The sequence below is a fragment of the Salmo salar genome, chromosome 25 (assembly GCF_965601325.2).
Source record: "Salmo salar chromosome 25, fSalSal1, whole genome shotgun sequence".
NCBI lineage: Eukaryota > Metazoa > Chordata > Actinopteri > Salmoniformes > Salmonidae > Salmo > Salmo salar.
This window is the reverse complement of record NC_138315.1, coordinates 36,324,210-36,352,066: the sequence shown is the minus strand read 5'-3', so window position 1 is coordinate 36,352,066 and position 27,857 is coordinate 36,324,210. Positions and strand designations below refer to the sequence as shown.

Below are 27,857 nucleotides of genomic sequence, written 5' to 3'. Positions count from 1 at the left end.
ATAGCCTTGCTATGGTGAGACACTGCCATTGGCAGACCTGTCTCTCAAGAGAAGACAGGCTATGTGCACACTGTCCACAAAATGAGGTGTAAACTGAGTTACATTTCATAACCTCCTGCCCAATGTATGACCAAATTACACAGATCCACATACAATTCGAAAACAAATAAAACATTGATAAACTCCCACATCTGTTAAGTGAAATACCACAGTGTGCCATCACAGCAGCACGATGTGTGGCCCGTTGCCATGATAAAAGGGCAACCAGTGAAGAACTAACAACATTGTAAATACCACCAATATTTATGTGTTTATTTTCCCTTTCATACTTCAACTACTTGCACATTGTTACAACACTGTACATAGCCAATAATATAACATATGAAATGTCTATATACTTTTAACACTTTTGTGAGTGTAAAGTTTAGTAATGTTTCCATTAATTATTTCCCTCATGTTTATTGTCTATTCCATTTGCTTTGGCAATGTAAACATATGTTCACTGGTTGTCCTTTTCTTGTGGCAACAGGTCACAAATCTTGCTGCTGTGATGGCACACTGTGGTATTTCACCTAGTAGATATGGGAGTTTATCCAAATTGGGTTTGTTTTCAAATTCTTTGTGGGTCTGTGTAATCTGAGTGAGATAAACCCAGTTATTAGTCACTGTCTGACACTCATACCTTGTTGAGACAGCCCAGAGTCCCAGACAGCCCAGACCCAAAGGTCAATCCTCATTAAGAGCCTATGTCTCTCATTTCTCTCCCTCTCTCTACATTGTATAGAGTCCTGCAGTAGGGGAGGAGAAGACATTCCCGATAGAGGCTCTTAATTAGGATTGACCTTTGGGTCTGGGCTGTCAGTCATCCCCCAACAAGAGTTTAGAGACACCCATTGGTAGTCTCTCTTCTCTCTCTCTTTTTCTCTCTAACCCCCTCTCTGTCTCACTCTCTCTATCATCCCCCGCCTCTACCCCCCCCCCCCCCTCTCCCCCAGGAAGTACCCTTGCCCCTGCCACCATCCTACAGTATAAGCTGCTGGCTCTGGGTGGGATTAAAAGGTGAGATGGTGTCACTCACTGCTGACAGATGCTGACTGGAGCCTATAAATAGATGGTTATAATGTGCTGAGAACACACTCAGACTGTCCACATACCAGACAAGGGACAGTACAGTCTGTACATACAGTATAGTATACTAACATGCAGGACCACGTGTGACCGTCACATGCAAGCCTGCTTACAAGGTATGTGCACCCACTGACCCTACTGACTAGATAGATATACACACATACCATGTGTGTGGCAAATTACACATGCAGATAAGCACACACACACACACACACACACACACACACACACACACACACACACACACACACACACACACACACACACACACACACACACACACACACACACACACACACACACACACACACACCACACACACACACACACACACACACACACACACACACACACACACACACACACAGTGTAATCATACCAGTTTATTGAAGCCCAGTGCTCTGAGGGCCTGTTTGATTGCAGTGAGACGCTCTCTACTCTGAGTTGAGGCAGTGGCCACAGGAGGGGAATCTACTGCTGGAACACCTGCAGTCAGGTACCTAGAGAGAGACAGACACACAGAGAGACAGTCAACATATACTACAGATGATAAACTACAGCACAGAGAAAACCTGCACTCAGGTACCTAGAGAGACACAGACAAAGACTAGTGAGGGACAATTATCATGCTTTACAGAATGATGCAGTACAGTACAGTAAAGTGCAGAGAGAACCAGCAGTCAGGTATCTAGGGAGATAGATACTAGACAGATCAACGTATCATGCTCTACACTAAAGACATTATAAACTACAGTACAGAGAGAACACTCAGATAACTACACAGAGAGAGAGAGGAGAGAGTTCGCACATAATAAACATACTGCACTGTATCGATGAGGGCCTACAGACATATTATAGACCTGATACAAAAAAGGCAGTGGCTGCAGATCCGAGTTCTCTGGACCTCTCTCCCAGACAGCTAAAGGTCCGAAGCTTCTACACATGTGCAGGATTCTGTACTTCACACACAGGCTCTGCTCTACAGATAAAAGGCTACTCTGGCAAATGGTGCTCGTTTAATAAAGTTAGATCAAAGCTGAATCAACGTGTGCAAGATCACATAATGATATAATTATAGAAGGAATATAATAGCATTGTATAATGTTAGTGGAAGACAAAAAACACCACCTGATTTCTAATGAGATTTTAGGCTGATTGCATCAATGGTGGCATTTTTCGCTCATGCGGCAAAAATGTGCCACTAGGCAAAATGCACTATACAAAAGTATGTGGATTCCCCTTCAAATGAGTGGATTCAGCTATTTCAGCCAAACCTGTTGCTGACAGGTGTATAAAATTGAGCAAACAGCTATGCAATCTCCATAGACAAACATTGGCAGTAGAATTACCTTACTGAAGAACTCAGGGACTTTCAACGTGGCATCATCATAGGATGTCACCTTTCAAACAAGTCAGTTTGTGAAATGTCTGTCCTGCTAGAGCTGCCCTGGTCAACTGTAAGTGCTGTTATTGTGAAGTGGAAACATCTAGAAGCAACAATGGCTCAGCCACAAAGTGGTAGGCCACATAAGCCCACAGAACGGGACCGCCGAGTGCTGAAGCTCTTAGCGCTTAAAAATTGTCTGTCCTCGTTTGCAACACTCCCTACCAAGTTCCAAACTGCCTCTGGAAGCAACGTCAGCACAATAACAATTTGTTGGGAGCTTCATAAAATTTCCATAGCCAAGCAGCCGCACACAAGCCTAAGATCACCATGAGCAATGCCAAGCGTCAGCTGGAGTGGTGTAAAGCTCGCCACCATTGGACTCTGGAGCAGTGGAAACGTGTTCTCTGGAGAGATGAATTAGGCTTTACCATCTGGCAGTCCGACGGATGAATCTGGGTTTGGCTGATGCCAGGAGAACGCTACCTGCCCGAATGAATAGTGCCAACTGTAAAGTTTGGTGGAGGAGGAATAATGGTCTGGGGCTGTTTTTCATTGTTCGAGCTAGGCCACTTAGTTCCACTGAAGGGAAATTTTAACGCTACAGCATACAATGACATTCTATACAATTCAGGGCTAACAACTTTGTAGCAACAGTTTGGGGAAGGCCCTTTCATGTTTCAACATGACAATCCCCCCTGTGCACAAAGCGAGGTCCATACAGAAATGGTTTGTCAGAGCCCTGACCTCAAAACCATCAAACACCTTTGGGATGAATTGGAATGCTGACTGTGAGCCAGGCCTAATCACCCAACATCAGTGCCCAACCTCACTAATGCTCTTGGGGCTGAATGGAAGCAAGTCCCCACAGCAATGTCCCAACATCTTTGGAAAGCTTTCCCCGAAGAGCGAAGGCTGTTATAGCAGAAAAGGGGGGACAAACCCTATATTAATGCCCATGATTTTGGAATGAGATGTTTGACGAGCAGGTGTCCACACAGTGTATGTGCTTTGATTGAAACAAAACACATTTATGCTACAGTTTGATAACACCATCTGCTCTACAATTTGCACACTGTACATAATTCAAAACACCACTGTAGGCTACTTTCCAAATAACACTGTCGATAACTCAAATGGGTGGCATTCATAAGAAGATGCTGCATGGACGTTTCACCGGTAAAACTTGATTAATTATATGTGATCATTTGCAGAATCATCCTAAAATCTCATAAGAAATGCATTTTTGTTTTGGTCTGACAGTAACATTATACTACGCTGTTATATTTGGTTCTGTTATGTAGAATACTATCATTATGTCATCTCGTTTAATGTTATTAACGTTATTAAACAAGCAATATTTGCCAGCTGAGCAGCCAAACGAGTAGAGCAGAGACTGTGTGTAAAGTACAGAATCCTGCACGTGTAGAAGCTTCGGACTTTTAGCTGTCTGGGAGAGAGGTCCAGAGAACTTGGATCTGCAGCCACTCCAAACAAAAACAAAACATACACATCATTTTAGAGCATGTCAAATGTATTTAAATCATGTTTAGCAGGTGTTCTCAAGCAGAGTAACTTTTAACCAGTCAGAGCAATCTCCTCCAGAGGAAGGAAGGGCATTTTGTATTTGTATTTATTAAGGATCTGTTAGTTCCTGCCAAATCAGCAGCTACTCTTCCTCGGCTCCCGCAACATAAAGCCTGTTATATACAATTAAACATATTACGTGACATGACATTTCATAACACTTTTCACAACACATTAAGTGTGCCCTCAGGCCACTAATCTACTACCACATATTTACAATACAAAAATCCATGAGTACATGTGTGTATAGTGTGTATGTTATCATGTGTCTTTGCCTGTATGTGACTCTTCACAGTCCCTGCTGTTCTATAAGGTGTATTTTTATCTGTTTTTTTAAAATACGATTCTACTGCTTGCATCAGTTACTTGATGTGGAATATACTTCCATGTAGTCATGGCTCTATGTAGCACTGTGTGCCTCCCATAGTCTGTTCTGGACTTGGGGACTGTGAAGAGACCTCTGGTGGGATGTCTTGGGGACTGTGAAGAGACCTCTGGTGGGATGTCTTGGGGACTGTGAAGAGACCTCTGGTGGGATGTCATGGGGACTGTGAAGAGACCTCTGGTGGGATGTCTTGGGGGGTGGGGAGGGGGAGAAAGGAGGGGTCCCCAAATGGGCTAGTGTTGAAGGGCTTTTGATCACTCACTTTCAGCATTGAGTCAGGGGCTGTAGCGTGTTTACCAGGCTCCAGAACACCCCATCCAGGTCACTGGATATTTGACTGAGTTTCCAGGGGGGTTATGCAATACTGACACGCACTACACACGCCTGAATGTACGCATGAGTGTGTGTCTCTCTCTCTGTCACACACACACACACACACACACACACACACACACACACACACACACACACACACACACACACACACACACACACACACACACACACACACACACACACACACACACACACACACACACACACACACTTTGACCTTATTCATGTTCGATAACTCTCGCTCTCATGCTGAGTTTGTAGAACGTAGTATCTCCCATGGGGATCTAAATCATGAGTGTGTGTGTGTAATACAGACACTCATTTTAGAGAGGAAATGTGGTCAATCTGGATTACCACACTACTTACCACAGCTACAAAGTCATAACCCCCTCTATATCTACAAACTTCTTTAAAATGTGATTTGAAACCCAACCTTAACCATAACCTTAACCACACTTCTAACCTTATGCCTTACCCTAACTTTAAATGAAGACCAAAAAGCACATTTTTGTTTTAATTCGTTTTTTTAAAAATATATAGCCCAATTTGACTTTGTGGCTGGACTATCAGTGGAAACCCAGAGATATGGGATCCCCCCACCCCCACCCTCAGTCACCTGTTAGCTAGAGGAAGGGCTGGTGTTGATGTGTTTATCTAGATATCTTCCTATATTACTGTAACCTGCCCGGCCTTATTACCTGTGAGCTAGGACGTTGTTGACGTACAGACCTGTGAGCTAGGACGTTGTTGAGGTATGGACCTGTGAGCTAGGACGTTGTTGAGGTACGGACCTGTGAGCTAGGAAGTTGTTGAGGTATGGACCTGTGAGCTAGGACGTTGTTGAGGTACGGACCTGTGAGCTAGGAATTTGTTGAGGTATGGACCTGTGAGCTAGGACGTTGTTGAGGTACGGACCTGTGATCTAGGACGTTGTTGAGGTATGGACCTGTGAGCTAGGACGTTGTTGACGTACAGACCTGTGAGCTAGGACGTTGTTGACGTACATACCTGTGAGCTAGGACGTTGTTGAGGTACGGACCTGTGAGCTAGGACGTTTTTGGGGTATAGACCTGTGAGCTAGGACGTTGTTGAGGTACGGACCTGTGAGCTAGGACGTTGTTGAGGTACGGACCTGTGATCTAGGACGTTGTTGAGGTATGGACCTGTGAGCTAGGACGTTGTTGACGTACAGACCTGTGAGCTAGGACGTTGTTGAGGTATGGACCTGTGAGCTAGGACGTTGTTGACGTACAGACCTGTGAGCTAGGACGTTTTTGGGGTATAGACCTGTGAGCTAGGACGTTGCTGAGGTACGGACCTGTGAGCTAGGACGTTGTTGAGGTACAGGGCACACTTCTCCTCAGGCGACAAGCCTTCAGCCATCAGGTAGAAGATGTTGAAGTTGTGTTGCTGACTAGGCAGGTGGACCACCCGGGACTTCTCCAGCATGTACGTGTATATCCGCGCTAAACACACACACACACACACACACACACACACACACACACACACACACACACACACACACACACACACACACACACACACACACACACACACACACACACACACACACACACACACACACACACACACACACACACAAATGTAATCCATATAATAACACATGCTCTGTCAATAAGCTATAAACCAAATGTAACCAGCAGTAGGCACTCACACACCTAATGTACAGTATATAAACACCTATGTAAACCTACACACCCATTGCAATCCTACGAGAATTATCCATTAGGATACCAATGTGTACTCAAGATTCTTAAACACAGACCACAGACCAAATTATTCAAACAACAAACTTGAGTGACCTTAATTAAAATGCAGCTTTCATACACAGCCATTACGTATGAGTAAATCTATCTACCTCAATGTGGTTCAAAGGGGATGACAGACATTGAAGGTCGACAGGTTTACTCATAGAGTTATACCTCCCCCTGCTGGCCATATATCAAACTTCCTGTCAATACTGCCAGGATATTATCCATCTGAGTAAACACTGAGTGGTGTAGTTCTGAAACCCCTTTGTTAGTTATAGCACTGCCCCCTGGGTAAAGCTGTAGTTGTGTGTATGTGTACCTCTGAGTAGTGTCCTTCTCTTGTCACAGTACTGCAGGCTGAGGAGTTTGATGAAGCGACTGGAGTTGTCATTCACAGGAGTACTGGCATGACCAAACGCCTCCAGGATACAGTTCACCTACAAGCCACCACAACATACAATTTCTGTTGGCACTGAAATCACACCATAATAATAATAATAATAATAATAATAATAATATACTGTACCATACAACTACCCATATAGACAGTGTTCCTTTCTGGACTAAATATACAGTATATACACTGAACAGAAATATCAATGCAACATGTAAAGTGTTGGTCCCACATTTCTTAAGCTGAAATAAAATACATTTTCCATCAGTACAAAAGGTTTATTTCTCTCAGATTTTGTTCACAAATGTGTTAATATCCCTGTTAGTGAGCCTTTGCCAAAATTATCAATCCACTTGACAGGTGTGGCATATCAAGAAGCTGATTAAACAGCATGATCATTACACAGGTGCACCTTGAGCTGGGGACAATACAAGGCCACTATAAAATGTGCAGTTTTGTCACACAACACAATGCCACAGATGTCTCAAGTTTTGAGGGAGAGCGCAATTGGCGTACTGACTGCATGAATGTCCACCAAAGCTGTTGCCAGAGAATTTAATGTTAATTTCTCTACCATAAGCTGCCTCTAATGTCGTTTAAGAGAATTTGGCGGTATGTCCAACCAGCCTCACAGCCGCAGATCACCTGTATGGCATTGTGCGGGCAAGCAGTTTGCGGATGTCCATGTTGTGAACAGAGTGCCCCATGGTGGCGGTGGGGTTATGGTATGGGCAGATATAAGATACGGACAATGAACACAATAGCATTTTATCGATGGCAATTTGAATGCACAGAGATACCGTGATGAGATCCTGAGGCCCATTGTCGTGCCATTCAACCGCCGCCATGACCTCGTGTTTTGGCATGATAATGCACGGCACCATGTTGCAAGGATCTGTACACAATTCATGGAACCTGAAAATGTCCCAGTTCTTCCATGGCCTGCATACTCACCAGATATGTCACCCATTGAGCATGTTTGGGATGCTCTGGATTGACGTGTACGACAGCATGTTCAGGTTCCCGTGAATATCCAGCAACTTCACAAAGCCATTAAAGAGAAGTGGGACAACATTCCACAGGCCACGATCAACTCCCTGATCAACTCTATGTGAAGGAGATGTGTTGGATTGAATGAGGAAAATGGTGGTCACACCAGATACTGACTGGTTCTGATTCACGCCCTCTTTTTTTTATATATATATCTGTGACCAATAGATGCATATCTGTATTTCCAGTCATGTGAAATCCATAGATCAGGACCAAATTTATTTATTTCAATCGACTGATTTCCTTATATGAACTGTAACCCAGTAAAATCTTTGAAATTGTTGTATAACGCGTTAATATTTTTTATTCAGTATGTACACTACCATTCCAAATTTTTGGGTCACTCAGAAATGTTCTTGTTTTTGAAAGAAAATGTTTTTTTTGTCCATTAAAATAACATCAAATTGATCAGAAATACAGTGTAGACATTGTTAATGTTGTAAATGACTTTTGTAGCTGGAAATGGCAGATTTCTTATGGAATATCTACATAGACGTACAGAGGTCCATTATCAGCAACCATCCCTCCTGTGTTCCAATGGCACGTTGTGTTAGCTAATCCAAGTTTATAATTTTAAAGGATAATTGATCATTAGAAAACCCTTTTGCAATTATGTTAGAACAACTGAAAACTGTTGTTCTGATTAAATAAGCAATAAAACTAGCCTTCTTTAGACTAGTTGAGTATCTGAGCATTTGTGGGTTCGATTACAGACTCAAAATGGGCAGCTTCATAAAATAGTACCCGCAAAACACCAGTCTGAACGTCAACAGTGAAGAGGCGACTCCGGGATGCTGGCCTTCTAGGCAGAGTTCCTCTTTCCAGTCTCTGTGTTCTTTGCCCATCTTAAACTTTTCTTTTTATTGTCCAGTCTGAGATATGGCTTTTCTTTGCAATTCTGCCTAGAAGGCCAGCATCCCGGAGTCGCCTCTTCACTGTTGACGTTGAGACTGGTGTTTTGCGGGTACTATTTAATGAAGCTGCCAGTTGAGAACTTGTGCGGTGTCTGTTTCTCAAACTAGACACTCTAATGTACGGGGCCTCCCACTCCTCTTTCTATTCTGGTTAGAGACAGTTTGTGCTGTGAAGGGAGTAGTACACAGCGTTGTATGAGATCTTCAGTTTCTTGGCAATTTTTCACATGGAATAGCATTCATTTCTCAGAACAAGAATAGACTGACGCGTTTCAGAAGAAAGGTCTTTGTTTCTGGACATTTTGAGCCTGTAATCGAATCCACAAATGCTGATGCACCAGATTCTCAACTTGTCTATAGAAGGCCAGTTTTATTGCTTCTTTAATTAGAACAACCGTCTTCAGCTGTGCTAAAGTAATTGCAAAATAGTTTTCTAATGATCAATTAGCCTTTTAAAATGATAAACTTGGATTAGCTAACACAATGTGCCATTGGAACACAGGAGTGATGGTTGCTGATAATGGGCTTCTGTACGCCTATTTTTTATTTATTTTATTTTATTTATTCTATGTAGATATTCCACAAAAATCAGCCGTTTCCAGCTACAATGGTCTTTTACAACATTAGTATGAAGCAATACATGCATTAGTTATGGCATGTTCATAGATGCACAATCGAATTAATGTGAATTTATGTACTCGTTTGGTTTATTGAAGTCCACTGAAGCGAGTGCAAGAGTGTGAAATACTGACTGTCACAATACCACTTCTCACCACCAGAGGGCGATATAGCCCGACTGACTGAGTGTCAGACATTGTCCCTCGGTGCTCTGAGTAAGAGTTGACCCAGATATATTATCTACCACCAAACCATGACTTTGTCTGCGTACATACAGCTCCACTATGGACAAGCAACAGCTTTTCTATCTTCCCTGTTAAACAATGATGCTTTGTATGTTAAGGTCATCACAGTTAGTCCAATGAAACAGTGTAATTTTTTATAATAGGGACTTCTGGTAGGATTATCAAATAGTGGGAAAGTGTTCATCTTCAAACATTCACTGCAATAATGATTCCCACGCATGCTAGGCAACAATGTTACATAAAACCATGAGGTTTCTGACAATATGTCAGTGTAAGGTTGAATGCAATAACAGTAATCCTTCGTCTTACTAAAGTGCTCTTTTAATCCGATGCTTCCACACAGACTGGTATAATACAGTATCATTGCAATTGATCACTGAGTATAAAACATTCTCAAACAATGTCCTGTTCATAACGGCTGCTCATATAATGGTTGCTATGGTCATTTCCTGCCCATTGTACTCCTCTATGTGTTGTTTTACAGGGTCAGCCATAGTAGTACGGTGCCCCTGGAGCAAATTAGGGTTAAGTGGCTTGTTAAAGGGCACACAAACTAATTTCTCAATTTCTCAAACCAGTGACCTTTCGGTTACTGGCCCAATGCTCTACCACTAGGCTACCTGACGCCCAGTACACTTTCCACAGAACCCTTCCAGACTGAATACTTGGCCGGTGGCATTTAGAAGCTCTCTCTATATGGGTCAATTACAAACACAATGGGCCTGAGTGATCATACAGAACCTAGTGATGGCGATCAAGGAAATAAAAGAACCTGTAACAACCTAGGGGTTTCATGTACAGACCACTGCACTAACACAGATCACTTGGTCCGTCAATACATATCTCAAACCCCTACACCACAGGGACTCTGTAACAGGCAGACAGGCAGGAAGACAGACAGGCAGACAGGTAGACAGGCTACCTGTCTGTCTGGCTGCCTGTTTGTCTGCCTGCCTGCCTGTTTACCCTCTCTGATATTGTGTGTGTCTGGTGATAAAGAGAACAAAGGTCAGTCGCTATCACAGTCCAACCAAGGTGCGTGAAAGAAAGCACGTACCGGAAGTGTGAGAAATATTCAGCCACTCTTGGAAGACAATAGAAGTTCAATGGAAAATTGCTTTTTATTATAAAAACCTGTGTCTCAGCATTGAAGCATTCATCAGTAAACATTTTCTATTCAACTTCCATTGTCCTCCAAGAGGATGAATCGTTTTAGGACAACCAGGGCCAGGTGCTCAGTCTGTGTAGAGTAACCCACACTCACGTGCTTCATCCTGGGCTCAAGAGAGAAGCCTTTGGGGCTGGACCTCACTGCCAGGTGTCTCACTATGTGTTTACAGGCCTCCGTCTTCCCAGAACCACTCTCCCCACTGTAGAGAGAGAGAGAGATAGAGAGAGAGAGAGACACACACAGAGAGAGAGACAGGCAAGTATAAATAAAAATAGATTTGTGTGTGTCTGTTTGTGTCCATGCAATGGTGTGAATATCTGTGTATGTGACTGTGTCCATGTGTGCTTTCACATTGTTCCTGGTCTCAGATGAATGATGTGTGCAGTAGAGTGAGTCATCAGGGTGTAGGCTACATCTGTCACCTCCATCTCACTCCTCCACCCACCTGACATCACTCCTCTGGGCTATCCCTTCTCTTTTTCATCCCTTGTTTCCATTCACTTCTCCGTTCAGAATCCTGCAGCTAGCCATTACAATGGTGTTAACCTGTTAGGGCTAGGGGGCAGTATTTACACGGCCGGATAAAAAACGTACCCGATTTCATCTGGTTATTACTACTGCCCAGAAACTAGAATATGCGTATAATTATTGGCTTTGGATAGAAAACACCCTAAAGTTTCTAAAACTGTTTGAATGGTGTCTGTGAGTATAACAGAACTCATATGGCAGGCAAAAACCTGAGAAGATTCTGTACAGGAAGTGCCCTCTCTGACCATTCCTTGGGCTTCTTGACTCTTTTTATTGAAAACTTAGGATCTTTGCTGTAACGTGACACTTCCTACGGCTCCCATAGGCTCTCAGAACCCGGGAAAAAGCTGAATGAAGTCGAGGCAGCCCCTGGCTGAAAAACATTAGCGCCTTTGGTAAGTGGTCTATCAGAGGACAATGAGACTGAGGCGCGTGCACGAGGCTACCCCATGTTGTTATTTTCTCTCTCTTTGTACTAAAACACAGATTCCCAGTCGGAATATTATCGCTTTTTTACGAGAAAAACGGCATAAAAATGTATTTTAAACAGCGGTTGACATGCTTCGAAGTACGGTAATGGAATATTTAGATTTTTTTTGTCACGAAACGCATCGGGCGCGTCACCCTTCTTTACACTTCGGATAGTGTCTTGAACGCACGAACAAAACAGAGGATATTTGAACATAACTATGGATTATTTTGAACCAAACCAACATTTGTTATTGAAGTAGAAGTCCTGGGAGTGCATTCTGACGAAGAACAGCAAAGGTAATAACATTTTTCTTATAGTAAATCTGACTTTGGTGAGGGCTAAACTTGGTGGGTGTCTAAATAGCTAGCCCTGTGATGCCGGGCTATCTACTTAGAATATTGCAAAATGTGCTTTCACCGAAAAGCTATTTTAAAATCAGACATAGCGAGTGCATAGAGGAGTTCTGTATCTATAATTCTTAAAATAATTGTTATGTTTTTTGTGAACGTTTATCGTGAGTAATTTAGTAAATTCACCGGAAGTTTGCTAGTTCTGAACGTCACATGCTAATGTAAAAAGCTGGTTTTTGATATAAATATGAACTTGATTGAACAAAACATGCATGTATTGTATAACATAATGTCCTAGGCGTGTCATCTGATGAAGATCATCAAAGGTTAGTGCTGCATTTAGCTGTGGTTTGGGTTTATGTGACATTATATGCTAGCTTGAAAAATGGGTGTCTGATTATTTCTGGCTGGGTACTCTGCTGACATAATCTAATGTTTTGCTTTCGTTGTAAAGCCTTTTTGAAATCGGACAGTGTGGTTAGATTAATGAGAGTCTTGTCTTTAAAATTGTGTAAAATAGTCATATGTTTGAGAAATTGAAGTAATAGCATTTCTAAGGTATTTGAATAACGCGCCACAGGATTCCACTGGCTGTTACGTAGGTTAATTATCAAGTGGACACTATCATAAGAACACAGGCTATGGCTATAACGGGGGTGCTCTGTGCATTTTTAGAAACACTTTGTTAGACATGTTCTTTATTTCTTCTAGTGAAGGACCTACGGACGTTTATTTGGGTTAGTGGAGATGGCAACTGAAGCTAATGGTCATATGTACTCATCATTTAGTTTCTGTTCAGGCATCCATCCACTGGGCATCTCACTGAGGTCATTCAGGTTAGGTTGATCCATCCACTGGGCATCTCACTGAGGTCATTCAGGTTAGGTTGATCCATCCACTGGGCATCTCACTGAGGTCATTCAGGTTAGGTTGATCCATCCACTGGGCATCTCACTGAGGTCATTCAGGTTAGGTTGATCCATCCACCGGGCATCTCACTGAGGTCATTCAGGTTAGGTTGATCCATCCACTGGGCATCTCACTGAGGTCATTCAGGTTAGGTTGATCCATCCACTGGGCATCTCACTGAGGTCATTCAGGTTAGGTTGATCCATCCACTGGGCATCTCACTGAGGTCATTCAGGTTAGGTTGATCCATCCACTGGGCATCTCACTGAGGTCATTCAGGTTAGGTGGACTGTGGTGAAGTATACTACTCTGCTCCATGGGGGACTTGAACTAACAGTTAGGTTGACTGTAAGGCCTGTCTAAATACAGAACATGGACACAAAGACACGCGAGCACACACACACACACACACACACACACACACACACACACACACACACACACACACACACACACACACACACACACACACACACACTGTTACGTGTTACGTTTTTCTTGTTCCCCATTTTCCCCTGTTAGTGTGTTTGTGTCCTGGGCATTACAGGTGTACCGAGTTGCGGCTAACGATGGTGGGCGTGGCTGTAGCTGATTACAGAGAGGATATCTGTTTGCCGTGTGAGAAGAGAAGGGAGGGGGGGAGAGAGAGAGGACACTTGTTTTTTGTTTGATTATTTGTGTTAATTTCCTTGTGTTTCAGCCTGTCCTCCTGAGGCGCTCCACCCTACCTAGGTCCTGGAGAAAGGAAAAGGTAGATCTGCCCATGGGTGTACATTCTCACGTAGATAACCCATTGTTTTATACACTAGGTTAGCCGGGCGGGTGTCACCCTTGTATTTTTCTTGGAACCAGGTAGGACAGTGGGTTAGGGTTTAGAGTGTGTTAGGAAGGATTAGGTGTGTAGAAGAGGAGGGACCTTTTGTTTATTTTCATTACTTGGACCCCGATCCCAAACATTTCCCTTCTCTTACCTTCCCTTGTTGTGGTTGTTTTGTTTCTTATTGATTATTTATGGGTGTGTTATATTGTTTATTTAACTAATTCACTAAACATCCCCTGAGGGTTAAAATTGAGTTCTGGTTGTGGTCTGATTTATTTATCGCCACATTTCTTCCCCTTTCATCTGTATTACCTGGTGTGTTTAGGCCCAGGCATTTACGTCTCCTCCTCAGACGAGCTACACCCGAGGGGAGAACGTAATATGGGGGCTCATCCGGGATATTTATTGATCCAGCTTGTGCCCGCACACTAGGGTAGTAAAGGTGGATTGGGTGGTTGTTGTGTTTGGTGTAGTGTTTAGTGCTGTGTAGTAGTTAGGTGGTGGATTTAGAATTTGGCAAACTTTAACCTGAAGTTTTTTCTGGATAACCCAACGTGGGAGGGTTTTGAGAATTGTAGGAGAGTGGATTTAGAGACTTTGGCAGACCATTTCGATATCTCCGTGCCAAGGGGTTTTGTTAAGGCGGAGGTAAAGGCATTGGTATTAGCGGCGCTGATGGAAAAGCAGGTGTTGGTTTTGCCTCGGCCTACGGTTGGAGAGGTGGTGGATGCTCTGGGTACCCCGTCTAGGCCCGACGATGAGGTCGAGTATAAGGCCCCGGACATCTTGCCTCGATTTGACCCTCTTTCTCCTATGCCTACAGCTATACATTTGCAGATGGAGGCAGAAGAGCGAGCACAAATCCGAAAGGATGAGCTACATCTCAAGTTGGAGATGCGCTGACTGGAGTTGGAAGCAGAAAAGGACCTTAAGATAAGGCAGATGGACTTCGAAATGCGCAAATTGGAATTATAGGCGGAGATGGCGAGGCTGGCCGCTGTCCCTGCCGTTTCCAATAGTGTGTTTTCCACCCCAGGATCTGCCTCTACCTTTGACATTAGCCGGCATATTGCTTTAGTTCCACAATTCCGTGAATCTGAGGTTGACTCTTACTTTTGTGCATTCGAACGCATAGCAGTGGCTTTGAATTGGCCTAGGGACGTGTGGCCGCTTTTACTCCAATGTAAATTGTCCGGTAAAGCGCAGGAGGTATTGGGTACTCTTTCTCTTGCTGATAGTCTTAATTACGACATAGTTAAGGCTACTGTGCTCCGTGGGTATGAGCTTGTGCCAGAGGCTTATAGACAAAAGTTTAGGAAGCACTCCAAATCCTCTATAAAAACTTTTGTTGAATTCGCTAGAGAGAAGGGGTCTCTCTTTGACAAATGGTGCTCAGCGAGTAAAATCAATGACTTTGAAGGTCTTCGTGAATTAATGTTATTGGAAGAATTTAAAAACAGCCTCCCAGAGCGGTTGGTTGTATACATTAATGAACAGAAAGTGTTAAAGTTATCTGACGCCGCGGTGCTTGCAGATGAATTTGTGTTAACACATAAAACGGTGTTTCCCACACCCCGTAGTGAGACTAGACCGGTTGTATCCTCTTCTGTCTTCAATTCACCCCGTTACTCAGGAAGTACACGGCTGAATCAAAAGGAGGAACGAGCATGTTTTTACTGTCATAAAGTAGGACACGTAATTTCGGAATGTATGTCTCTAAAACACAAGTCACCAGCTTCAACCCCTAAACTCCATAAAAGTGTGGGTTTGATTAAAGTAACCAATAAGAGCTCTGTAAAGGCGAGTCCTGAAGTTGTACTAAGTCGTCCTGATCAAATGTACAACCCGTTCATATTTAAAGGCTTTGTTTCCCTGACAGGTGATTCTGGAGACCAAAAGCCAGTTTTGATATTGAGAGATACTGGTGCAGCTCAGTCTGTAATTCTCTCGAGTGTTCTGCCTTGGTCAGAAGAGTCTTATTGTGGCTCTAGTGTATTATTGAGGGGGATCGAAATGGGTTGTGTGCCTGTTCCGTTACATACTGTCCATTTGACTTCTGATCTAGTGAGTGGATATTTCAGAATCGGTGTACAGTCCGAGCTTCCCGTGAATGGGGTTGCTCTAATCATGGGTAACGATCTAGCAGGAGGCAAAGTTGTGCCTGTGTTAGAAGTGCTAGACAAGCCTGATGCTCAGTCAAGTGCTGATGTTTTGGGAACTACGTTTCCCGACGCATTTCCAGCGTGTGCCGTTACGCTTGCGCAGTCACGTCGCTTGGGTACCATGGTAGACTTAGCTGACTCTGTGCTTGCACCTATGTTGAATGGGGAAGATATTCAGTGTTCTACTCCTTTGTTCCCAGTGAGTTCTGATCATGATGATGGAAATAAAGACAAGACAATGGCTTCCTCGGTGGACTGTTTAAGGTTGCCAGTTACTCGGGAGGAGCTAATAGCTGCCCAGATAGAGGATGTGGGCTTGGCCAAATGTTTTTCCTCCATGTTACCTTCGAGTGAGAAAAACAGGAAAGGTGTGACGTATTTCCTTGAGAAAATGGACTCCCCGTGCTGATCTAGAAAATGATTGGAGTTCCGTTAGCCAGATTGTAGTTCCTGCCCCATTTCAGACGAAGGTGTTGTCCCTAGCTCATGATATTCCCTGGTCTGGTCATCTAGGGGTGACTAAAACCTACGACCGAATCCTCCGTCATTTTTTTCTGGCCGGGAATGAAACAGGATGTGGCTCGCTATTGCCGTACATGTAGTACGTGCCAAGTGGTGGGGAAACCTAACCAGGTTATTTCCCCGGCTCCTCTCTGCCCTATTCCGGTCATTGGAGAGCCGTTTGAGAAGGTAATCATCGATTGTGTTGGTCCCTTACCTAGGACTAAGTCGGGTAATCAATTCTTGTTAACAATAATGTGCACTGCTACAAGGTACCCAGAGGCGATTCCTATGCGTAAAATCACAAGTAAGGCGATTGTGAAGGCGCTGATTAAGTATTTCTCTACCTTTGGATTTCCAAAAATTGTACAGACGGATCAAGGCACAAATTTTACATCAAAATTGTTTGGAAGTGTGTTGAAGTCCTTGTCAGTGTCCCATTAGATGTCTAGCGCTTATCACCCGGAGAGTCAGGGCGCGCTGGAACGTTGGCATCAGACGCTAAAAGCTATGTTGCGTAAATACTGTATGGACACAGGAAAAGATTGGGATGAGGGGGTGCCCTACGTGCTGTTTGCTATTCGGGAGACCGTACAGGAGTCTCTTGGGTTTAGCCCAGCTGAGCTAATCTTTGGTCATACCGTGAGAGGGCCTCTCAAGGTACTGAAAGAACAAATGTCTGATTCAGTTGGGTCCTCTACTAATGTACTAGACTATGTTAGTCAAGTCCGGGAGCGGTTGCATGACGCCTGTGCTGTAGCCAGAGAAAATCTGTCTACCACACAAAAGAAAATGAAACGTCATTTTGATGTTAAATCTGTGTTTCGTTCTTTTGAACCAGGTGACCAAGTCTTGGTGTTGTTGCCGGTACCTGGCTCGTGTCTCTCTTCCAGTTTCTCTGGCCCATATGTAGTGGACCGAAAACTCAGTGATACTGATTATGTTATCAAAACGCCAGACCGTAGACGACCATTCCGGGTATGTCACGTTAACATGATTAAAGCCTATCTGGTTAGAGGTGGTATCGAGTCTCCCATTACCAGTGAAAAACCTGTTGTATCCTCTGTTGCTTCTGTGAGCCTGGTTACTCACCCAGGAGTCAGCATAAATGATGAGGACGGTTTGGTGATGCGGAATACTCCTGAGCAGTGTGCTCGTTTGTGTATTTCGGAGATGGTGGCGTCTCACCCAACCCATTTGTTGCATTTGAATGATCAGCAGAGATCTGATATTGAGTTACTAATCACTGATTTTCCAAGTCTCTTTCAGGATGTTCCCAGTCGTACCAATGTGTTGAAACATGATATAAATGTAGGTGATGCTGCTCCAATCAAACAGCACCCTTATCGTGTGAATTCAATCAAGAGAGGAGTGATGAAGAAAGAGGTAACTTATTTACTGGAAAATGAGATGGCAATCCCCAGTGGCAGTCCTTGGAGTTCCCCCTGTCTGCTGATTCCAAAGCCTGATGGGACTCAAAGGTTTTGCACTGACTACAGGAAAGTGAATAATGTAACTATACCTGACTCATTCCCTTTACCTCACATGGATGACTGTATAGACACCATTGGATCGGCTGCGTATGTTACGAAGCTTGACTTGTTAAAAGGTTATTGGCAGGTGCCTTTAACCCCTCGTGCCTCTGAGGTGTCTGCTTTTGTAACTCCTGACAGTTTCTGCCAGTACACAGTGATGGCTTTTGGAATGAGGAATGCTCCGGCCACGTTTCAACGTTTGGTAAATATTGTATTGGCTGATGTTCCTGATTGTACTGCATATCTGGATGACCTGGTTGTTCATTCGACTACCTGGCTTAATCACATGAGCACATTGAGGGCTGTGTTTGCACGCTTGGCCAACGCTTCTTTGACCCTTAACTTAGCCAAATGTGAGTTTGGAAAGGCAACTGTTACATATTTGGGTAAAGAGGTAGGTCGGGGTCAGGTGCGTACCGTAGCAGCTAAGGTGGATGCTATCACCCGGTTTCCTGCCCCTGCCACTCGCCGAGAATTACGCAGATTCTTAGGCATGACGGGTTATTATCGTAAATTTTGTAGGAATTTCTCAACAGTTGTAGCCCCAATGACTAGGTTACTCAGTCCTTCAGTGTCCTTTGAGTGGACCGCTGAATGTCAATCTGCTTTTGACTCTGTAAAAGCACTATTGTGTACTTCTCCTGTTCTTTCTGCCCCTGATTTCCAGAAACCATTTAAGTTGGAGGTGGATGCCAGTTCAGTGGGTGCAGGTGCTGTACTATTACAGGAACACGATGGTCTAGATCACCCTGTTTGCTACTTCTCTCGTAAATTCAACAGCTGTCAGTCACGTTATTCCACTATCGAACAGGAGACCCTGGCGCTGTTATTTGCCCTACAATTTTTTGAGGTTTATGTTGGCTCCAGTGTGTTGCCTGTTGTGGTATACACAGACCACAACCCTTTAACTTTCTTGAGCCGCATGTATAACCACAACCAACGTCTTATGCGTTGGGCGTTGGTTATACAGGGTTATAATTTAGAAATTCAGCACATAAAGGGTTCAGAAAACATAGTTGCGGACGCTTTGTCCCGTGCCTAGTTAAAAAAAAAGATAAGTAATAATAGAACAAGGCCTTGATAACTTTGGTGTTGTAAGAAAAATATATGTAAGGGTTTTATCATAAACCCAGGGGTTTACTCTTTTTTGTGGGGGGCGTGTTACGTGTTACATTTTTCTTGTTCCCCATTTTCCCCTGTTAGTGTGTTTGTGTCCTGGGCATTACAGGTGTACCGAGTTGCGGCTAACGATGGTGGGCGTGGCTGTAGCTGATTACAGAGAGGATATCTGTTTGCCGTGTGAGAAGAGAAGGGAGGGGGGGAGAGAGAGAGGACACTTGTTTTTTGTTTGATTATTTGTGTTAATTTCCTTGTGTTTCAGCCTGTCCTCCTGAGGCGCTCCACCCTACCTAGGTCCTGGAGAAGGGAAAAGGTAGATCTGCCCATGGGTGTACATTCTCACGTAGATAACCCATTGTTTTATACACTAGGTTAGCCGGGCGGGTGTCACCCTTGTATTTTTCTTGGAACCAGGTAGGACAGTGGGTTAGGGTTTAGAGTGTGTTAGGAAGGATTAGGTGTGTAGAAGAGGAGGGACCTTTTGTTTATTTTCATTACTTGGACCCCGATCCCAAACATTTCCCTTCTCTTACCTTCCCTTGTTGTGGTTGTTTTGTTTCTTATTGATTATTTATGGGTGTGTTATATTGTTTATTTAACTAATTCACTAAACATCCCCTGAGGGTTAAAATTGAGTTCTGGTTGTGGTCTGATTTATTTATCGCTCATCGCACCCCACATTTCTTCCCCTTTCATCTGTATTACCTGGTGTGTTTAGGCCCAGGCATTTACGTCTCCTCCTCAGACGAGCTACACCCGAGGGGAGAACGTAATCACACACACACACACACACACACACACACCAGCTATGTATCACTTAGCAGATGGCTTTCGAAGGTCATTTAAGCCACCACTAATGACGGCGCTGTGTGTGTCTTTGAGTGTGTGTGTGTGCAACATTTTGTCCTCCTACTAATAACTATGCTGAGAGTTTGAAGTGCAGAGTCGTTTACCCCTCTTTTTATTTACATGGCTTTATTCGATTTCAAGGGCGTTTTGTGCTCCTAGGCATGTGTCTATACCCTGGCCTCGTGTGTGTGTGGGGCGTGTGTACCCTGCCCTTGAGGGACCTAACATTTTGACTCCTTCCAGCTCAGTGGAGCATGGAGACTGTGTGTGTGTGTGTGTGGGGGGAATGGATAGCTGGCGGCTGAAGTGCATTAACTCACTACCAGATCCGCTGCGACTCAGCGGGAACGGCAATGGAGAGCCGGAACGGGATTTAATTGCAATCAGGAAGCTGCCTCCGTCCAGCCAGGGACAAAGAAAAGAGCAGGCTGCGCCAAAGCTCCGAGAACCATTAATCTCTCTGGGAGCGCTTAACTGACCTGCTGGGGAGGGTCTGGGCAAATTGGGCAGTGGCCCTTACTTCACCATTCACCTACTCTAAATCATTAACTGACTCTAAATCATTAACTGATTGGAGTTAATGATCTGAATGAAATACTAATGCTTTCTCACGGAGGTGATACTGGCACTTGTTTAGTGATTGTGTGCAGGTTTGCACATGTGCATGCATTTGAATATGTGTGTTTACCTGAGGATGAAGCATTGTGGGCGTCGCTCCTGCAGCATCATGTGGTAGGCCCTCTCTGCTGAGGAGAAGATGTGAGGAGGCAGAGAGGAGCACAAACGCCCTGAAGAACTCAGATACAACTGACTCACCTGATAGAGAGAGGTATAGACAGAGAGAGGGAGAGATATAGAGGGAGAGAGGTATAGACAGAGAGAGGGATAGGGAGAAAGGTATAGAGAGAGTCAGAGAGAGTCAGGAAGAGAGAGATATAGAGAGAGGTCATGATCAGATAAGCTCCTGCATTTTTCAGCATGTTCTTAAAAAAAGAGATTTAGAGTTAGATAAACTTTGATTTTTTTGTCAGGAACATTTACAGGATGCTACCCTCTACAACATAACCTTCACTCCAAATCAACTCAAAACCTACAACCTGATTTTGGACAGAATTATGTAATCACCTGGAAGGCTTATTCAGCAAATTCTCTGGAAAACAACAGAAACCTGAAAACACCATCCATCCTGAAACTGAGTGAGTAATGTTTAGTCTGAAGTTATATTTTATTTCCAAAAGCCAAGAATAAAAACACATTACATTACTTTATAAGGACTGAACGCTAAATTAAGGCTGCCAAGCTTGATACAACTTCAATTAGCACTGATGTGTCAGGTGAGAGGTGTCAAAGTCCTTCAGCCCAACAATGGCAGGAGAGTCGCACAGTCTACTCAAACCAAATGGAGAGGCCTTAGAAGCTGCCTCCTGCTGTTCAGAGGTAATTAAATACAGTACCCTGTGTATGTAAAGAATGATAAGGCAAGAAAAGATCACAAAATGAAGCTCCTTATGGAAAATCAAGAGACACTTTTTGCTGACTATTATAAAAATGGGAACATCAACAACCTCATCTTCCACACAAACCATCCCCTGGCATGGTACAGTGCTATATTAACCAGACCATCCCCTGGCATGGCACAGTGCTATATTAACCAGACCATCCCCTGGCATGGCACAGTGCTATATTAACCAGACCATCCCCTGGCATGGCACAGTGCTATATTAACCAGACCATCCCCTGGCATGGCACAGTGCTATATTAACCAGACCATCCCCTGGCATGGCACAGTGCTATATTAACCAGACCATCCCCTGGCATGACACAGTGCTATATTAACCAGACCATCCCCTGGCATGGCACAGTGCTATATTAACCAGACCATCCCCTGGCATGGCACAGTGCTATATTAACCAGACCATCCCCTGGCATGGCACAGTGCTATATTAACCAGACCATCCCCTGGCATGGCACAGTGCTATATTAACCAGACCATCCCCTGGCATGGCACAGTGCTATATTAACCAGACCATCCCCTGGCATGGCACAGTGCTATATTAACCAGACCATCCCCTGGCATGGCACAGTGCTATATTAGCACACTACCCCTCAGTTAAGACAGGGGGTGTTAACAAGGGTTGGAAACTCAGGATACTAGACAACGAGGAGTCAGCAAATATATATCTCTATAAGTCTGGAACAGTAATGGTACAGGGCAACCCCAAACAGTTTCAGCTGGACTTTCACCTAATCAAAGAATTAGCCCAGCAGGAGAAGCTCTCCCTTGAGAAAGATACCCCCACCCCGAGCGGGTAAGACCAGACCCCTTCATTATACACTGCTCAAAAAAATAAAGGGAACGCTTAAACAACACAATGTAACTCCAAGTCAATCACACTTCTGTGAAATCAAACTGTCCATTTAGGAAGCAACACTGATTGACAATACATTTCACATGCTGTTGTGCAAATGGAATAGACAACAGGTGGAAATTATAGGCAATTAGCAAGACACCCCCAATAAAGGAGTGGTTCTGCAGGTGGGGACCACAGACCACGTCTCAGTTCCTATGCTTCCTGGCTGATGTTTTGGTCACTTTTGAATGCTGGCGGTGCTTTCATTCTAGTGGTAGCATGAGACGGAGTCTACAACCCACACAAGTGGCTCAGGTAGTACAGCTCATCCAGGACGGCACATCAATGCGAGCTGTGGCAAGAAGGTTTGCTGTGTCTGTCAACGTAGTGTCCAGAGCATGGAGGCGCTACCAGGAGACAGGCCAGTACATCACGAGACGTAGAGGAGGTCGTAGGAGGGCAACAACCCAGCAGCAGGACCGCTACCTCCGCCTTTGTGCAAGGAGGAGCAGGAGGAGCACTGCCAGAGCCCTGCAAAATGACCTCCAGCAGGCCACAAATGTGCATGTGTCTGCTCAAACGGTCAGAAACAGACTCCATGAGGGTGGTATGAGGGCCCAACGTCCACAGGTGGGGGTTGTGCTTACAGCCCAACACCGTGCAGGACGTTTGGCATTTGCCAGAGAACACCAAGATTGGCAAATTCGCCACTGGCGCCCTGTGCTCTTCACAGATGAAATCAGGTTCACACTGAGCATGTGACAGACGTGACAGAGTCTGGAGACGCCGTGGAGAACGTTCTGCTGCCTGCAACATCCTCCAGCATGACCGGTTTGGCGGTGGGTCAGTCATGGTGTGGGGTGGCATTTCTTTGGGGGGCCACACAGCCCTCCATGTGCTCGCCAGAGGTAGCCTGACTGCCATTAAGTACCGAGATGAGATCCTCAGACCCCTTGTGAGACCATATGCTGGTGCGGTTGGCCCTGGGTTCCTCCTAATGCGAGACAATGCTAGACCTCATGTGGCTGGAGTGTGTCAGCAGTTCCTGCAAGAGGAAGGCATTGATGCTATGGACTGGCCCGCCCGTTCCCCAGACCTGAATCCAATTGAGCACATCTGGGACATCATGTCTCACTCCATCCACCAACGCCACGTTGCACCACAGACTGTCCAGGAGTTGGCGGATGCTTTAGTCCAGGTCTGGGAGGAGATCCCTCAGGAGACCATCCGCCACCTCATCAGGAGCATGCCCAGGCGTTGTAGGGAGGTCATACAGGCACGTGGAGGACACACACACTACTGAGCCTCATTTTGACTTGTTTTAAGGACATTACATCAAAGTTGGATCAGCCTGTAGTGTGGTTTTCCACTTTAATTTTGAGTGTGACTCCAAATCCAGACCTCCATGGGTTGATAAATTGGATTTCCATTGATTATTTTTGTGTGATTTTGTTGTCAGCACATTCAACTATGTAAAGAAAAAAGTATTTAATACGATTATTTCTTTCATTCAGATCTAGGATGTGTTGTTTAAGTGTTCCCTTTATTTTTTTGAGCAGAATATAACCCCACAGACGAGCAACCCTAAGCGAAAAGTCAACCTCCCAGCACAGAGTACTACTCCTTCATTGAAATGAAGGATACATTTACCCAGCTGGAGGAAATGGCAGGTGGAGCTGGAACAGCAGGTGATTACACTCCAGTCAGCACCGACCCAGACAACAGTCCAGCACAACACCCCATTAACCAGACCCGGAGAGCTGGAGGTGGAGAGAGACATATCTGCACTCTGGACTGTGGTGAGAAAACTTCAATATAAAAAGCAAGAGCAGGAGAAGAACAGAGCACTAGAGGAGAGGATCAGACTGCTGGAGGAGAGGACGAGGGGGATGGCGTGTGACAGAACAACCCACTAGAGAGGTGGTCACCCCTGCAGAGAAGCCAGCAGACCAGCCCTTCTCAGCTCCCAACAAAAGTCTCGACACCACAGCAGAACAGTCCACACCAGACCCTGACCATAGCATCGACATCACAGCAGACAAATGAAGAACCCCAAGCCCAGGGGATCTCACCCCCTCTGAGCACCCCCCCTGTCAGCCACCCTGATAGCCCTCCTGACAACCCCCCACACCCACTGAGGACATACACAAGACACAGATTGTACTACTTATGGACTCAAATGGGAAATATATAAAATAAAAACAACTTTTTCCCCAAACACAGAGTGTCCAAACACCTTCTTTCCGAGGACCAACTAGGTTCACCTAGCCACATAATAATACACACAGGCACAAACGACCTGAGAACACAGCAGGAAAGGGTGGCCACAGCACTGAAGGGAGTGATTGAAAAAGCTTCTTCTACTTTCCCCACCCTGCTACCACGAAAAGACTTCCACCCTGCTACCGTACAGCAGGTAAACGCAAGTATTTTCCGTGACTGTGCCTCAGAACCAAATGTTTTCCTGGCCCACCACTCCACCCTGGACTTGAACAGCCTCTATGACCAGGTCCACCTATACAAGGCAGCAGTGCCCACCTTCGCCCGGACTCTAAAGGACATCGCCCTCAAATGCAGCCCCAACACTTCACACAGGAGCAACAGATCAGTAGACACCCCGCCCAGACCAGCGAGACACTCTCCCAGACCTGCGGGACCCCCCCTGGACCTACACATAGAGGACCCATGCCGAGAAGACCTATATCCAGACCACAACACCACCAGCCACATACACACCCCCATCCCAACCAATCAACACCCCCCCAAGTCAACCATGCCTACACCCCATTTAGGCCCCCTCAGATCAGACCTATGCCCTCCTGCCCACCCCAAGCACCCCACTCCCGCAAAGAGTGCCTCAACATGGAAGTCACACATACGCCCAGGCCGTGAGCGGGCAAAAAGGCCCAACCCCCACTCTTACACTAGCCCAAGCCAATGGCATGTACCCGATGCTCAGCAGGCTCTGCTCACACTTACTGGCCTGAGGCTGACCTCAACCCAGAGTCTCTCAGAGTGTTCACAGTCAGCCCACTGACACCCCTATCAGACCACAGCAAAATCACAGTCTACTTGAACAGAGCAATACTCAATCATGAGGCATCAAAGCCAAAGGAACTGAGTAATATTAAGAAATGCTATAGATGGAAGGAATGTAGTTTGGAAACCTACCAAAAAAACAATTAGGCAACAACAAATTCAATCGCTTTTAGACAACTTCCTGGACAAACGTTCCACAGTAATAGAGAAGGTGTAAAATTGGCAGTAGAAAATCTTAACAATATATTCAACCTCTCAGCTTCCCTATCAAATCTAAAAATCTCAAATAGAAAACCGAAGAAAATGAACAACAATGACAAATGGTTTGATGAAGAATGCAAAAATCAAAGAAAAAAATGGAGAAACCTGTCCAACCAAAAACATAGAGACCCGGAAAACCTGAATCTACGCCTTCACTATGGTGAATCACTAAACAATACAGAAATACATTACGGTAAAAGAAGGAACGGCACGTCATCGATCACCTCAATGTAATTGAAGAATCCATAGACTAATCACTTCTGTGAAAATAGGAAAACACTAAACAAACAACAACACAAAGAATTTTCTATCCAAAATGGAGATGTATGGGTAAACCACTTCTCCAATCTCTTTGGCTCTATAACAAAGAAAAACAGCAAAAACACATACATGATCAAATACAAATCTTAGAATCAACTATTAAAGACAACCAGAACTCACTGGATTCACCAATTACATTGAGTGAACTACAGGACAAAATAAAAACTCTCCAACCCAAAAAGGCCTGTGGTGTTGATGGTATCCTCAATGAAATTATCAAATATACAGACAACAAATTCCATTTGGCTATACTAAAACTCTTTAACATCATCCTTAGCTCTGGCATCTTCCCCAATATTTGGAACCAAGGACTGATCACCTCAATCCACAAAAGTGGAGACAGATTTGACCCCAATAACGACTGTGGGATTATCATTGACAGCAGACTTGTACATTTCCTCAGTGAAAACATTGTACTGAGCAAATGTCAAATTGGCTTTTTACCAAATTATCGTACGACAGACCACGTGTTGACCCTGCACACCCTAATAGACAAAGAAACAAAACAAAACAAAGGCAAAGTCTCCTCATGCTTTGTTGATTTAAAAAAAGACTACATTTGTCATGAGGGTCTGCTATACAAGTTGATGGAAAGGGGTGTTGGGGGAAAAACATACAACAATTTTAAATCCATGTACACAAACAACAAGTGTGCGGTTAAAATAAGAAAAAAACACACACATTTCTTCCCACAGGGCCGTGGCGTGAGACAGGGATGCAGCTTTAAGCCCTACTCTCTTCAACATATATACTGCTCAAAAAATAAAGGGAACACTTAAACAACACAATGTAACTCCAAGTCAATCACACTTCTGTGAAATCAAACTGTCCACTTAGGAAGCAACACTGATTGACAATAAATTTTACATGCTGTTGTGCCAATGGAATAGACAACAGGTGGAAATTATAGGCAATATGCAAGACACCCCCAATAAAGGAGTGGTTCTGCAGGTGGTAACCACAGACCACTTCTCAGTTCCTATGCTTCCTGGCTGATGTTTTGGTCACTTTTGAATGCTGACGGTGCTTTCACTCTAGTGGTAGCATGAGACGGAGTCTACAACCCACACAAGTGGCTCAGGTAGTGCAGCTCATCCAGGATGGCACATCAATGCAAGCTGTGGCAAGAAGGTTTGCTGTGTCTGTCAGCGTAGTGTCCAGAGCATGGAGGCGCTACCAGGAGACAGGCCAGTACATCAGGAGACGTGGAGGAGGCCGTAGGAGGGCAACAACCCAGCAGCAGGACCGCTACCTCCACCTTTGTGCAAGGAGGAGCAGGAGGAGCACTGCCAGAGCCCTGCAAAATGACCTCCAGTAGGCCACAAATGTGCATGTGTCTGCTCAAACGGTCAGAAACAGATTCCATGAGGGTGGTATGAGGGCCCGACGTCCACAGGTTGGGGTTGTGCTTACAGCCCAACACCGGGCAGGACGTTTGAAATTTGCCAGAGAACACCAAGATTGGTCAATTCGCCACTGGCGCCCTGTGCTCTTCACAGATGAAAGCAGGTTCACACTGAGCATGTGACAGACGTGACAGAGTCTGGAGACGCCGTGGAGAACGTTCTGCTGCCTGCAACATCCTCCAGCATGACCGGTTTGGCGGTGGGTCAGTCATGGTGTGGGGTGGCATTTCTTTGGGGGGCCGCACAG

The 27,857-nt window shown here is 44.7% G+C and overlaps 1 protein-coding gene across 1 annotated transcript in view; it reads right to left on the bottom strand.

The window, feature by feature from the left end:
- LOC106595389 (unconventional myosin-XVI) overlaps window positions 1-27,857 on the bottom strand; it is a 255,328-nt gene that overhangs the window by 110,970 nt on the left and 116,501 nt on the right. The window contains exons 13-17 of the mRNA XM_082969131.1: window positions 20,921-21,048; window positions 11,081-11,186; window positions 6,915-7,032; window positions 6,139-6,286; window positions 1,508-1,628 (exon numbers count right to left, since the gene is read on the bottom strand). Coding sequence (XP_082825257.1) covers window positions 1,508-1,628; window positions 6,139-6,286; window positions 6,915-7,032; window positions 11,081-11,186; window positions 20,921-21,048 — 621 coding nt within the window. The remainder of the gene's footprint in view (window positions 1-1,507; window positions 1,629-6,138; window positions 6,287-6,914; window positions 7,033-11,080; window positions 11,187-20,920; window positions 21,049-27,857) is intronic.